This window comes from Psittacula echo (assembly GCF_963264785.1).
Source record: "Psittacula echo genome assembly, chromosome: 1".
In the NCBI taxonomy this organism is placed as follows: domain Eukaryota; kingdom Metazoa; phylum Chordata; class Aves; order Psittaciformes; family Psittacidae; genus Psittacula; species Psittacula echo.
In genome coordinates this window covers 122,116,271-122,129,256 of record NC_137735.1, presented here as the reverse complement: position 1 = coordinate 122,129,256, position 12,986 = coordinate 122,116,271, and the positions used below count along the sequence as shown (strand labels likewise).

Sequence of the window (12,986 nt, the reverse complement as noted above, 5' to 3'; positions counted from 1 at the left end):
CTTATGTGCCTGGCTCATCACTGTTGGCCTAATAGATAGCTTGGTGTTTCAACTTAATTTCTTGGTCATAAGTTATTGCTTTCAACATTGTAATTCTGAAGCCTACAGGAGAAAAGATATGCATCTCTGCTCTCAGTTTCTACCCCCACTGAACCCAGTGAGAGTACTGTCATTGACTTTACTAACACCAAGCTCTAATCTATATATATATATATATACACATAAAAAGTTTTATATAGTTTATGTGCTTCACCTCCGTCTTTGTACCTATATTAGGCAAAAAGGAACAAAAATGTCCTGTGCTTATTTTTCAGTGGTGGCATGAAAAGTTCCTTTTGCAAGAGTATAAAATCTTAATCTAGTATAAGCCTCCTGAAGATCTATGAAGTAAGGCTCATGTCCTCAGTAGGATCCTGAGCAATCCATGTTTTCCACTGGTAACATTTGCACTAAGCACTTTTTGAACCTGCCCGGAATTAGTAAAATCTCAATGGCCTCAATCCTCTCCCAGTCTTGGGAATCTAAAAAAACTTACTCTCTCACAGACCCTGGAATGTCTTGCCTACAATATGTAACAGCTATTCAAGTATGTTCAATGCCTGGTGAAGTTTTGGTGCTATCCAGACATTCTTTCCAGCTCCCCTAGAATCCTCTGAGTAACTAAATGGAACAACAAACTTTTACTGAGAAAATATTAGCATGAAATGGTGCCGTATTGATGAAAGCGCTCATCATGTTAGGATTTATTACAAAACTTGTGATGTAGCAGAAAATGGTGTATTTCCACAGAACTCTGGAACAGTGAATCTGAGAGATTCATAGCCATACTGGAAAGAGAAGTGGTGAGAAATGAATTCCAGTACTAAATTTGATTCAAAGTTGCATCCAGCTCAGAATATCCTTTCTTTTTCACTGGTGAGTTCTGAATGATTTGAGAAGTGCAAGAATCTCTGTAATAGGTAAGTTCAGAAGATTTCCTGTAAAGGGAGAGTTTTGTTCCAGATTTATGCAGGTATCTCATGTTCTAAATTTAGACATATTTCTCATTGAAAAAGGTAAATCTCTTCTGCTTTACTAGTTTTCCTTGCCTCCTCTTCCGAGCTCCTGGTATAATGCCATCAAGTACTCATTAGGTAAATTCAGTACCTGTGCCTGCTGCTGTCTCCCCAGTTCTAGCTTTAAGTTCAAAAGTGTACAAAATACAGTACAGTTGGTGAGCTACCAGCTGAACAGAGTTGTCTGAAAACTTCTGTCTTTTTTACTGAAGTGGTTTCAGCAGAAAGAACCTGATGTTTGAGATGGGAAAAAGAACAGTGTGGTGTCTCCTGGACTGAGCTTGAGGCTGTTGTCATGATCTAATGACCGCTCTAGTGAGCCTGAGTTAGGTCTTCTGCTCCGTGCTGGCTCTTGCTTGAATAATGCCAAGGAATATTTGGTGTAGGGTACAGTTATAAAGAGCTTTCATGATGGCCTCTTATGAATACTCACAACAATTCAGTGCTGGCTTCTTTGCTAGGCCTTGTCAGCATGAGTATGTGCGAACTGTTGAGCTGTCTAACCTCTGCAGTCGTGATGAAGCAACTGCAAATTGCAAAAAAGAAACAAACCAGAATCTCTTTAGAATCATGAAGAAAATAAACCAGTCTGTTTCCCACTGGAAGGGTGGCTATTAAATTGCTCTGTGGATTTCTGTGACATTATCTGGACATAGTCTAGTTCAGAACTCAAGTGTTTACATTCATATCTGGTGTACTGTTGAAGTCTGTCTTAAGTGAATACAGTTTAATTTTGTCCTTTTTTTATTGGAAGTACTAATACTGTACCTATTGTGCTGTTTAAATACTATAGTATTCCTAGCACTGGGAGATAGGAAGCCAAATCGTGGATGAAGATGTAGGTCTTCAAAGCTACCTATGTTCAAGTCTGCTGTCTGGAAGACCTCAAGTAAATCACTAAATCTCCCTTGTGCCTTAGTTCTCCATCTATAAAATGAGAGTAGTATGTTCTACATCATAGCATGGCTAGAAAATGAAATCCATGAATGTTTGTAAGGCTCCTACAGTAATGTAGGCCATGGAAATGCCTAGGGAGCTAGTACCTTTATTTATACATGGGATTTGCCTTGGAACAGATTCTTGTCTTACAGCTTCATCGTTGCCGAAAAGTGCAGGATTAAAAGCAAAGCGTGCAGATGAGCAGCGGAGCCAATGAAATTCAGTGAGGCAATCATTAAATTATTCCATCTATAACTGCAACTATAAAGTATTGTTTTTAAAAGTGAGAAAGTTTAATGGAATTTAGATGGTTTTAATGGAATTTACATGGCAATACTGTCATACCAAGTTCATTCAAGAGTTACAGAACATAATCACTACAAGCAGGATATTAAATTACTTTGAGACAAGTCTATTCCTAGACCTGAATTCTCTCATGAGGAAATAAGCAGCGGTATTTGGAAGAGGCCAGTCTGTGTATTCGTACTTCTCAGAACTTCAAGCAGGTATACATGGCTTTAGCATCCATATACCCGAGGGAATAGCTGCAGTGGGATTTGTCCTTTCTCCCTGCCCTCTTACAATGACTTTTAAGTTTTACTTATTTTTTTTAATTGTGATTTGTTTGTTACTTTTCCAATCACTGCTGCATTGGTGCATCTTTTGGAAATTGAAAAGATTTCCAGAGAAAATTAAGACTGGTATACAGTAACTCAATTAGTATGATGAAAAAATATAGCTGAAATTCATTATTTGCTAACTACACTACCTGTCTGATTGTAACTAATTGTTAGCAGCTTGAGTTATTTGATGGCCAAGGATGAGCTAGTTACTTGGAACGTGAATTAGGAAGATAAAGGTGATAGCCCTTTCTAAGTTCATTCTCTAAAATACATTCTACCTGCTAGAAAGGCTAATAAGCTGAAAAATTTGCTTAGCTATTATATGCAATCTTAGATAAAAGTTAGCGAATTAACTCCTCTCTTTCTGAATGTTTCCTTTCCAGATCTAGGATTGCCAGATGCCCACCCCTCCTCTTTTTTTTTTTTCCTCAAACAGTGGGAGTCTGAAGCTAACCTGAAAAGATCAACAGTATGCCAAGTCAGTGCTTTTCCGTTCCCTAATTCAGCTCTCCCAGACTATTCATCCTGTAGTTACATGAACACAGCCGTTCTGGTGTGTGACAGCCATGCAATAGAAGTCAATTTAGCATGCAGAATAAAGCCCTTGCTTTTCAACAGTAAGTGCATGAATGACTTCATACCGTCAGTTGTCATCTTCCGCGACTGCCCTGATGTTGTGGTTAATCTGAACCCAGCTGGCAGCGTTTCCGAGGAGCCCGGCATCATGCTGATCCCATGAACCTCGCGTGGAGGAAACTGTCGTCGCCAGGAGGGGCCACGTCTGAAGTTCTTGTCATCACTCTGTTAACACAGAGTTGTATTTGATCAAGCAAAATCATAGAATCGTAGAATCATAGAATAGTTAGGGCTGGAAAGGACCATCTAGTTCCAACCTCCCTGCCATGGGCAGGGACACCTCACACTAAACCATGTCACCCAAGGCTCTGTCCAACCTGGCCTTGAACACCACCAGGGATGGAGCATTCTCAGCCTCCCTGAGCAACCCATTCCAGTGCCTCACCACCCTCTCAGTAAAGAATTTCTTCCTTATATCCACTCTAAACTTCCCCTGTTTAAGTTTTAACCCTTTGATTCCTTGTCCTGCTGTGTGCTGCCTCTCCCCACTGCTATTGCACTGCATCCAGTAACTGCAGTGCATTTGAGACACTCTTGTAAAGGTAAACGCTTTAGAAAAATTAAATGCTAGGGTGGAAAACTCTTCGTAAATCTCTGGCTCAATATTGTAGATGGGGTTTGTATCAGCTAAAGTAGAACTTCCTTAAAAATCAGATATCTACCAGATACTGTTAACAGAAAGTGCATGGGTTTGTCACTGCATTAGGAGGGTTATGTAAAGTGCTAATAAAGAATTAAACACTCATGTGCATGCACAGAATTCATAGGCATCTTAAGTCCTTAAAGTTTTATTCCTTCTTACATGCAGAAGTCAAAGACTTGAATTTTTTTTTTTGCACTGGACTCTTATCTAAAGATGAATATTTTCCATAGGTGGATTTGAGATTCCCTACCCTACATAACTGCCCCAAATATCACTCTATTACATATTGATTAACTTTGAAGAGCCAAAAAAAAACCCAAACCAACATCTCAAAACAAGCCACCAAGCCCTCACTTTTATTCTGTCTTCTTCATTTTTGAAGAAAAAGTGTGTCCTAAAGAATAGATTGCACCGGCACCTTCCTTCCATCACAAATGACTTCCATCTCTGGCCACTGAAACTTCCAGTCCTTTCTGCATATTTCCTCTATGGAAATGTTCATCTTAAGGTAAGAGTGCAGTGCCAAATTTAGCATCCAAAGTGATAAGAATATGTAGCCATACTGAGGTTACTTTAGAAACTGTGACTGGCATTTCCTAATTTTTTCTTAAAGCTGTAACTGAGTCTTTTTAACAATGTGCAAAGTAAATGTCTTCATGCATTCAATTTAATTTTTATATTTTACTGTGATATGTTATAAATACTGAAAATAAAATTAATTACTTCCTCAAGTCGTCTTTCAGTTCCTAGTGCTAAAAGGTTGTTGTATTCTCTCTCAAGGATCTGACGTGCCTAGAGATACCAAAGTAAAAAATTAAAATGGTTGAATATGAATAAAAGGCAATAATGTGTACAGATTAATCAGAAGTAGCATGAGCAAACTTGCCTGGGTGTTTTGTGTTGGAATCTGTAATAATAATGCTAAACTGCTGTAATCAAAGTTTTCATCCAGTGCTATAAGTGAACCATGTACACCACTTTCTAGAATATTATTTGCATATTCTCGGAGGCCAATAGCTTGGAGCCAGCGTATGACTCGGTCATTGCTCCACACCAGCACATCTGTAAGAATATAACATCAGTTCAGTCTGCTGATACATGATAACTTCATGTTATCATACATGATTACTGCTTCATTTCTTAAATGAGGAATGCCAGCAAACTATTCATATAGAGTTAATAACACCTATTCAAAACCCTGTGTCATTTTAGCTACCTGCAAGTTAAATGTTTCCAAAGGAGAAAGGTGCCTCCAGAGGGTATTTCCAGAATGCAGTTCCTCCCACCTCCTATAGCTAGCCTTTTCAATTCTTAGGTGAGGTTTTACAGTTTAACAGTGAATGGACACAGGAGAAATACCTTTTCGTCAAGGCTTCACTTTAGAGTTTTGTATTAAACATTCTGAGAGTTGGGTGAGCATCTGCCATTTTATAACATGCCATAAAGCAAACGATGAGTTCACAGTGTTAGAGACTGATACTATTTTTATTTCAGAAAGCTGGTTGAGCTGTCAAGGTCCATGGCAGTTATAAAGCTAAGGAAAAACAAATGGGCTAGGAAACCATTTTTGAGGATTTGGCAGTTATAAAAGAAGTAGCCTACCCTGCCTGTAAGATTAAAAGAAAGTTAATTATAGTGATATTTATAATTGCGAGTGGAAAACATATCACTGAGTTTTGTGTTAGTAAGTGATCAGGCTTTTTCTTGAACCCTTGGAAGTCCAGCTAAGGTTACTGTTCTGTGTGCAGGTATTTGCAATCGCCTGACCAAGAGTATCCCAGGCTGGGGTCAGGATCATCTGAAAACACAGTGTGGCAGCCAGGGATCACTGAGACAAAATCCCACTTGGGACTGTGTCAAACTGATGGATGCACACATCCTGATTCATCAGGGTGAATGAGGCTATGGGTTATTGCCCATGTCGTAGCAGTGACTGGCATTGAAGACTCACCAGAATCTGAGCCCAGTACCCAATTACCCTTCAGTCTCCAGCTGTACCCACTCAGGCTGACTGACAATAGCCTTTGTGTTACTGCCTGCCATCATATGCCTTGAGCAAATGCATGCTTTCACTGTAGCCATTTCCCCTTCTAATTCCTTTTTTTTAGCTCTTTAGCTAAGTGCTGTAGTCGCTACAGTTGGAAATCAAAAAATTCACTTCTAATGATGGAAAAAAATCCAACAACCCTAATTGTTTTTATATATATATTTGTATATGTGTATATATATGTATAACAGGAAGTATATGCGCAGAAAAATATTCTGTGATGCTCTAGAGAGCTTTGCACAGAAAAATAACTTAAAATCAGCTGTTAAATTTAGTGACACCAGTTCTGTTAGGAACTATTATTATATACCAACCGTCTCAGTGGCCACCCCTCTAAGCAACATTTTCTATGATACATATTTTGAAGTAAGAAATCAAAAGCAATGATTTTTTATATCAGGAGATCAGTGTTAGGGTCCTGAGTGCTCCTATTTCCCCATGGTACCCTCAGCACCTCCCTCTAAGGCCACTAGGCCTTCTGCTTCTGAGACTGGAAGAGGCTAGAATAAGATAAAATCTGTTCAATATGTTTAGCAAAACATATGAATCAAAACAGCATTTGTACTTGCAGCCCCGATTTAGCAAAGTACTTAACTGTACATACTTTAGGGAGATATTGTGTGTTCTGAAGATAGGTGGACTTAGGTTAGTTTTACTTAAAGCACATGGTTAAATGCTTTGCTAAAATGGCCTGACAAAGGGTTAATAGTGCCAAGCTTCAGAAGAAGAAACATTCCCAGTACTTATTCCCATGAACTATCACCTTTTATTTCATGCTGACTCATTTCTCTTCGCTTTTCCAGTTCTTTTCTATCATAATTCAACCTCTTTAAACACATGATTCCATATTGCAAGCTTGTTCTGTTATTTAAAGAGAAACATTTACAGAGTTAATAAAGATAATCTTGAAGATGGGAACATATGTAAGATGTATTTCCTGCATTTCACATGAGGTGTTTCATGGTGCCTATGTAGCAAATCTTGCGGACAGAGGGGAGAGCAAAACCAGTTAAAAATCTCCACAGACTTCAAAAATATGAAATGAATGAAACCAAAATGAACATGTTTGAATAAATGTTCTAGTATAAGAAACCGAAAACATTAAAAATGGTATTCAGGAAAGGTCAGCCTTTGTGAGCCACGAGATGTTTTGTCAAATAAGACCTTAAGAAAGTGACAAATCAGACAGTACATTAAAAAAAATCCACTTCTTGTCACATAAACATCATTCTCCCTGAAGTCTAAATGCCTTTATTTCCATATTTTCAATTTAGTTTCCTGGTTATATCCCTAGATAACCTGAAGAACTGTCACTTTGCTTGTACTCTTAACAGCTTTTATGCGCTACACACAATAGCTTTTCATTGTTATGAGATCTTAGGGCTTCAAATCTTAGTCTACCACTTTTTGATACTTTAAACCACTTAATAAATTATTACTGTTTCTGTATTGTCAAGGCTTTATTTATGCATTAATAGTTCCCCACTCGGTATGAAATTTATCTGTACCAATATCTTTAGTTCTAAGAGACATAATTTCAATGTGGTTGCTATTACTAAAGGAATCTCTCACAATTCAGATTTCTGACACTCAGCACTCACTTTTCTGTGTGGTTTTCCACACCAGAACAACAGAAAGTAAGTAAGTAGTTTTATTCTGTGCAGTACTGAGCACTACATCAGACACATAAACCTCTTTACAGGTGTAGTCTTTATTCCAACATACCGATGAAAGCTATCCACCATTTTTAAGTGCACACGCAGATCTTTCTTTGTCAGGTGGTCTAACATCCTTGCATCTACCAGGCATTCCATGAAATAACTTCGGTACTGAGGTAAACCTAGACTGGGGAGCCATTCGTTACCTATCCATTCATGGTTCATATCACCATAAGCCAGGGTCTACAGGGGAAAAAGAAAGGACAGGGGAAATACATTCTTTAGTTTCTTCAAGGTTGCACCACAGACTGAAGACAGAATATCTGCTATGCTTGTTTCTAGTGAGACTTCCTAGCTTAGAAATATGTCTAAAAAAACCCACATTCTGTTTTGACATTGAAGGTGGAAACCACTATGAGATATTTGTCACTGATAGCAGTTTCACCTGTTGTGTCTTGTTTTATATTTGTAGACTTTAAGCGATTTTTTTTTTGGTAACAGGAAATCATATGTTCAGTTTTGAGTTTTAAATGCAAGCAAAATTACACACTTGAAATGTGCTTCATAATTTTACTTGCTTTCAATTGACCTGCTAGAATATTTATGATTGATAGACAATTTCTACATTGAACTTGGTAATACAAACATGGCCTCAGGGATTCAACTGAAGTTTGTGTCACTGTTTAGTGAGGGCTAGGATTTTGTAAACAGGCTCTAATGACACTTCATGGTTACACCGCTGTAAATCTTTTGAGACTAAAAGATTATTATGTTTGTCAGACAAGCTTATGCTCACCATCATTCATCATCTATCACAGCAGGTGACCAAATACATTTTATTAATGAGGTATTTTCAGCTGTGAACAGCTTAAAACTATCATATCATATGTGGAGCTCAATATATTAATTCTTTAAGACAAGAGCAAACCAGATTCCTCCTAGCATTTATGCATTAAGCTACTTCATTGTTGAGCTGAATTTTGATGGGGTGAAGAAGAAAAAAACACAAGCTATTTTTATATGGGTTGCACAATTAAGATGCAAAATAGATTTTTCATCTCACTGTTGTCAATTATATTGTACCACTAAAACTTAACAGAAATGAACTCAAACTACAAGATTAACCCTTTTTCAGTAGGATTGTGCTCAGATTTGAGCATCACTTTCAAGCCTATTTTTTTCGTTTTGTTTTTAATGTCTCCTGTCATTCTAGATAAAAAGATAATAGAGTGCAAGCTGGATACATTTTCTATGGGGGAAAAATATAGTCCCTTTGTCTCTCATTCTTGTGAGATTTTGCAGAGAAAAAGAATGCTATAAGTAAAGCCAGTAAGACTGTATAAAACAGTGCATACATTACAGAGAGGAGTTGAAAAATATAAGTAATTGATAGTCTAACTAAAGCAAAAAATTTTCTCCTAATTTTACACGACTATTTGTAGAATGATAGTTGGGTAGGATTTATACAATTGTTCTAAAAAAATCTGGTGCAATTTTAGAAATGTTAGATCTCAAACTCTTGGCATATTTTATTAGCCTATTCTCCAAAATGAGGAAAATATTTTTCCTAGATTTAGCTGGGAAGTAGAAGATGTCTCTGGAATGTAGCCATTTCTTTTAAGAAAAATATTTACAGCCTGTGTACTTCTTTGTGCTTTACCGAGCAAACCTGTCCAGAGAATATTTTCTTTATATTAGAACTCTTAAAAGTGTAAATCATAATTCAATCATTGAGATACTGGCACAATACTATTCTCCTCTATGCATAAGGATAACATTCTTAATTAACTTTCCATTCAAAAAAATCATGCGAAAGGGTCGTACCTGAGCCCAGCTGCCTTCTTCAGATTCTTTCTGTGTTATCAGCAGGAAGCAATTAGTAAAGCACATAAAAAGACAATAAAAATTATTTATAAAAAGATGTGGTTTTCATGTGTATGTTAATCTTATTACAAATGAAAGCATACATGTAAAATGTGCCAGTAAAATAACTCCAGTCAGTGGCAATGCCCTGGGCTAACTACCTTTAAAATTACAGTACCAATCTTACTAGGGCAAATTTAACTAATTTTCAAGATATAAAGTAATTAGAGCTTGTTTAACTTTACAGCATTATTTTAACCACTTTTTATGCTTTCACAATCAAAACACAATGATTTACTTACAAAATCGGGCATTACAGATGCCATTTTTCATTTCTAATTAGGTGTTACAATATTTACAATAAGATGTTGTCTTCTTGTCAAATGTATTGTAAAGGAGCTTTTTCTACAAAATTATTTATGGCAAAACTGTATTTTTCTGGCTGGCCAGTTAAACATGATCAATTCTACTTCTGGTCAGTGCAGTGCTGTTGTATTTATATTATCTTTACCAACAATAATAAAATTGAAATTGAGCTCAGTTGTAAAAAAAAATATTGATGAGAATTCGCTTCATGTGTGTTCCTGAGAAAACTTATAATAGTATAGCAAGCATAAATTTCTAAGAAATAAGTCTTTATTGTATCGAATTTTAGCCTCAGTACATCCCCCAACATTTGTGGATGAGGCTGACTATAAAGTTTCCTAAACTGAAGATAGGCTTTTCAGATATCTCACTATAGGATTGTACCATATTTTATATGCACTGTTATGGAGTCGTTATGATATAATGCTAAAAGAAAACCGCAAAACCCTATACTTTCCAAGTAAAAGATAGATAAAAGTCAGAACTATTGAATAAAATCTATTAATATTTATGCCATCATCCCCCCCCCCAAAGCAGGGAGAAGCTTGACAAAAATCAATACATAAATGATACACTCCGTGAACCCTGAATCAAAAAGCATGAATACACAAGTATGGACACTAAAGACTATGCATAGTCTTAGCATAATAAAACACTGAGTTGTGTAATTCACCATTCTGAAGCCTTAGTTTTTTTCTTTCTATTTCAGCAGATATAAAGCTATATTTAGAAGACATACTATAGAGTATAGGGGAAATGTTGCACCTGTAACCACAATGATTTCATTTCATTAAATGAGGCTTCACACTGGCAGTGAAACCATTATGTACTGTAAAACTCCAATACTGGTTTTAGGTTAAGACAATTTTTGTGATCTCAGTACAGTGTGTAATTTCTTTTGCTGAGAAATGATGTAACAGTTCTTTAAATTCAATTTCACTCCTCCCTGAGACTTCCTAATGGCATGCCTGGGAAGCATCCTACAGAAGATATGGCATCTGTGATACAAAAAATACATCCTAGTTCTCTTTCAAGCACTGACACCATTTTAAATTAAATTGGAAAGACTAACCGTTTTAGCTGGAGCAGCAAGATTTTCCATTTCTTCATGGGTCACCCAAACATTGCCTGAGGGCTATGGACAAGGCCCGCAGGAAGGCAGGTGGGATCCACATTAGGTAAGCAGTGGTAAAGAAGAAAGGCAGCACCACTGTAAGTTAACAGCGCATAGCATCACCATCAGCACAACCACATTCTTGCCTCTACTGAGCTGCAACTAAAGACAACTTTATACAACTTGGTTTGTATCTTTCATCAGAGAGTTCTGAGCAGACACGATGGAGTATTTCAGCTCTAACGGATGGATGAAATCTGGTAGAGCATCATCACAAAGGAGAGAATAATAATTAAAGTTGTATTTCACACACAAGTGGCACATACAACCTCTAGCTCATGGCTCTGTCTGGAGGTAAGCTTCAGTCCTCAAAGATTTTCCAGCCTAAATATTCTGCACACATCACATGCTCATATTGTAATCTAAATAATGATTACTTCTAACATGTTTCTGTAAATTGAAATTGTTGAGAGAATTCACTTGTAAAACACTTTTCCTCATCCTGTCGTTTTCAGTCAGATTATTACTAGGACACTCTGATGAGGCAGGGAGGGGATGTGGAAGTCTGCTGTTATTTTCTTGAGAGCTGAAGTAAATTAACTCCTTTCCTGAGAAAGAGAGGATACAGAGAGACTTGGGACTCAGAAATCCACATTCCAGTGCAGGGCAGCTTTGTGCTGCCAGTTACTCAGGGAGTATTAAAAAAAAAAAGGCAAAATTATTACCAGTGTTTCTAGGTTGAATGTGCTGCTGTCTCAGTGTCAATGCTCTTATGCTTTGAAATATGCTCTTGTGCTTTTAAAATAAAAATGATTTTTGTTTAGTAATTCAACATGATGTTGAGTGTATACTGCTTTACTTAGGTGAAATTCATTATGATTCATAGTATTACCATGGTTATGACATATACAACTGTGCTGATGGGAGAAAATATCAGATGGGGGGGGAACTATAATATTTAAAGAACCTTAGCAAGTTAAAGATAAAAGGCCAGTCAATAGGAACATTAGAGTCCTGTTGCCCATTGCTTACACAGCTTAGTGGATCTGGTACCCCTCGAAGGTATCTCAGTTCCAATTTTCACCATGAATTCCATGAAGATAACAGATTAGAAAACATTAATAATATTGTTAAAATAATTATTATCTTGCTATTGGAATTCTGGGCTGCACTACTTAAGTAGTAGTCTTTGTCCTTCACATCTATGCCATATTTCCCATTTGATCAAGCCCAATTCATTTATTAGTTTTTTCAGTCCCTGTTGCCTCTTTCACAGCCATCACCATCAGCCTCTCAGCATGAAGCTCCCATCATCTTGTTTCTTTTTTATCTCATTAGTTTGGCCTGTTATTTTTTATTTTCCACTAAAAGGTGTTTTTATTTACAGTATATAAATTCCTACTCTCCCCTAATCTACTTTCTTGCTCTTTTTCATATATACCGTTTTTTCCTTTCAGACTTGTATCTCTGTGTTTCTTCTTGCTTCCTTACTGTCTGCTGCTACTCTCTCTCTCTTCCTCACCAAAGGCACATGCTCCAGTTCTCCTTTTACACCTCCAATCACTTCTCTTAAAAGCATGAAGAACTAAAATCTGCTCACACAGATTAGATAACATCTGAAAGGATGCAAAAAAAAGGGGAATAGGAAAAAGGTTCAAAAGAGCTGTGCTCCTATGTAACCTTTCCCCACTCCTGCCTTGCCACCACCGCACTCCCCCAAACAAAAAAGAGAAACAAAGAAAGAGAAACACAATCTGATTTGGTTGGGTGACTTGAAGGAAGAGGAAGGCAAAAATGCAGGTAAATTTACAAATAAGACATTCAGTACTGGTTGTTTAGAGAACATCAAGGTTAATCAAAAGCACAACTTAAAAAAAATCAGAATATCTGCTATCAACAATCAAGTGAGTGATAAACAGGTCCTTCTAAGTCTGTGTAGCACAGTTCTCACTGATTGTGAAGTGTCTGTTACCACAGAGCTACCCTCATACTATGAAAGACTTTCTGCAGACTCCTGCAGGGGAAGAAAAAGTTATCTGAAC

General features: G+C 37.1%; 1 protein-coding gene across 4 annotated transcripts in view; it reads right to left on the bottom strand.

Annotated features, from left to right (window-relative positions):
• Window positions 1-1,522: 1,522 nt before the first annotated feature.
• PPFIA2 (PTPRF interacting protein alpha 2) overlaps window positions 1,523-12,986 on the bottom strand; it is a gene marked incomplete at both ends in the record, with an annotated part of 317,533 nt that continues 306,069 nt past the window's right edge. For 3 of the 4 annotated variants that reach the window (XM_080620698.1, XM_080620699.1, XM_080620701.1), the window contains 8 exons: window positions 1,523-1,581; window positions 3,259-3,418; window positions 4,620-4,688; window positions 4,783-4,958; window positions 6,707-6,804; window positions 7,669-7,844; window positions 9,426-9,455; window positions 10,903-10,965. In XM_080620698.1, the coding sequence (XP_080476824.1) occupies window positions 1,523-1,581; window positions 3,259-3,418; window positions 4,620-4,688; window positions 4,783-4,958; window positions 6,707-6,804; window positions 7,669-7,844; window positions 9,426-9,455; window positions 10,903-10,965 (831 nt within the window). The remainder of the gene's footprint in view (window positions 1,582-3,258; window positions 3,419-4,619; window positions 4,689-4,782; window positions 4,959-6,706; window positions 6,805-7,668; window positions 7,845-9,425; window positions 9,456-10,902; window positions 10,966-12,986) is intronic. The other variant, XM_080620700.1, reaches the window with a different exon arrangement.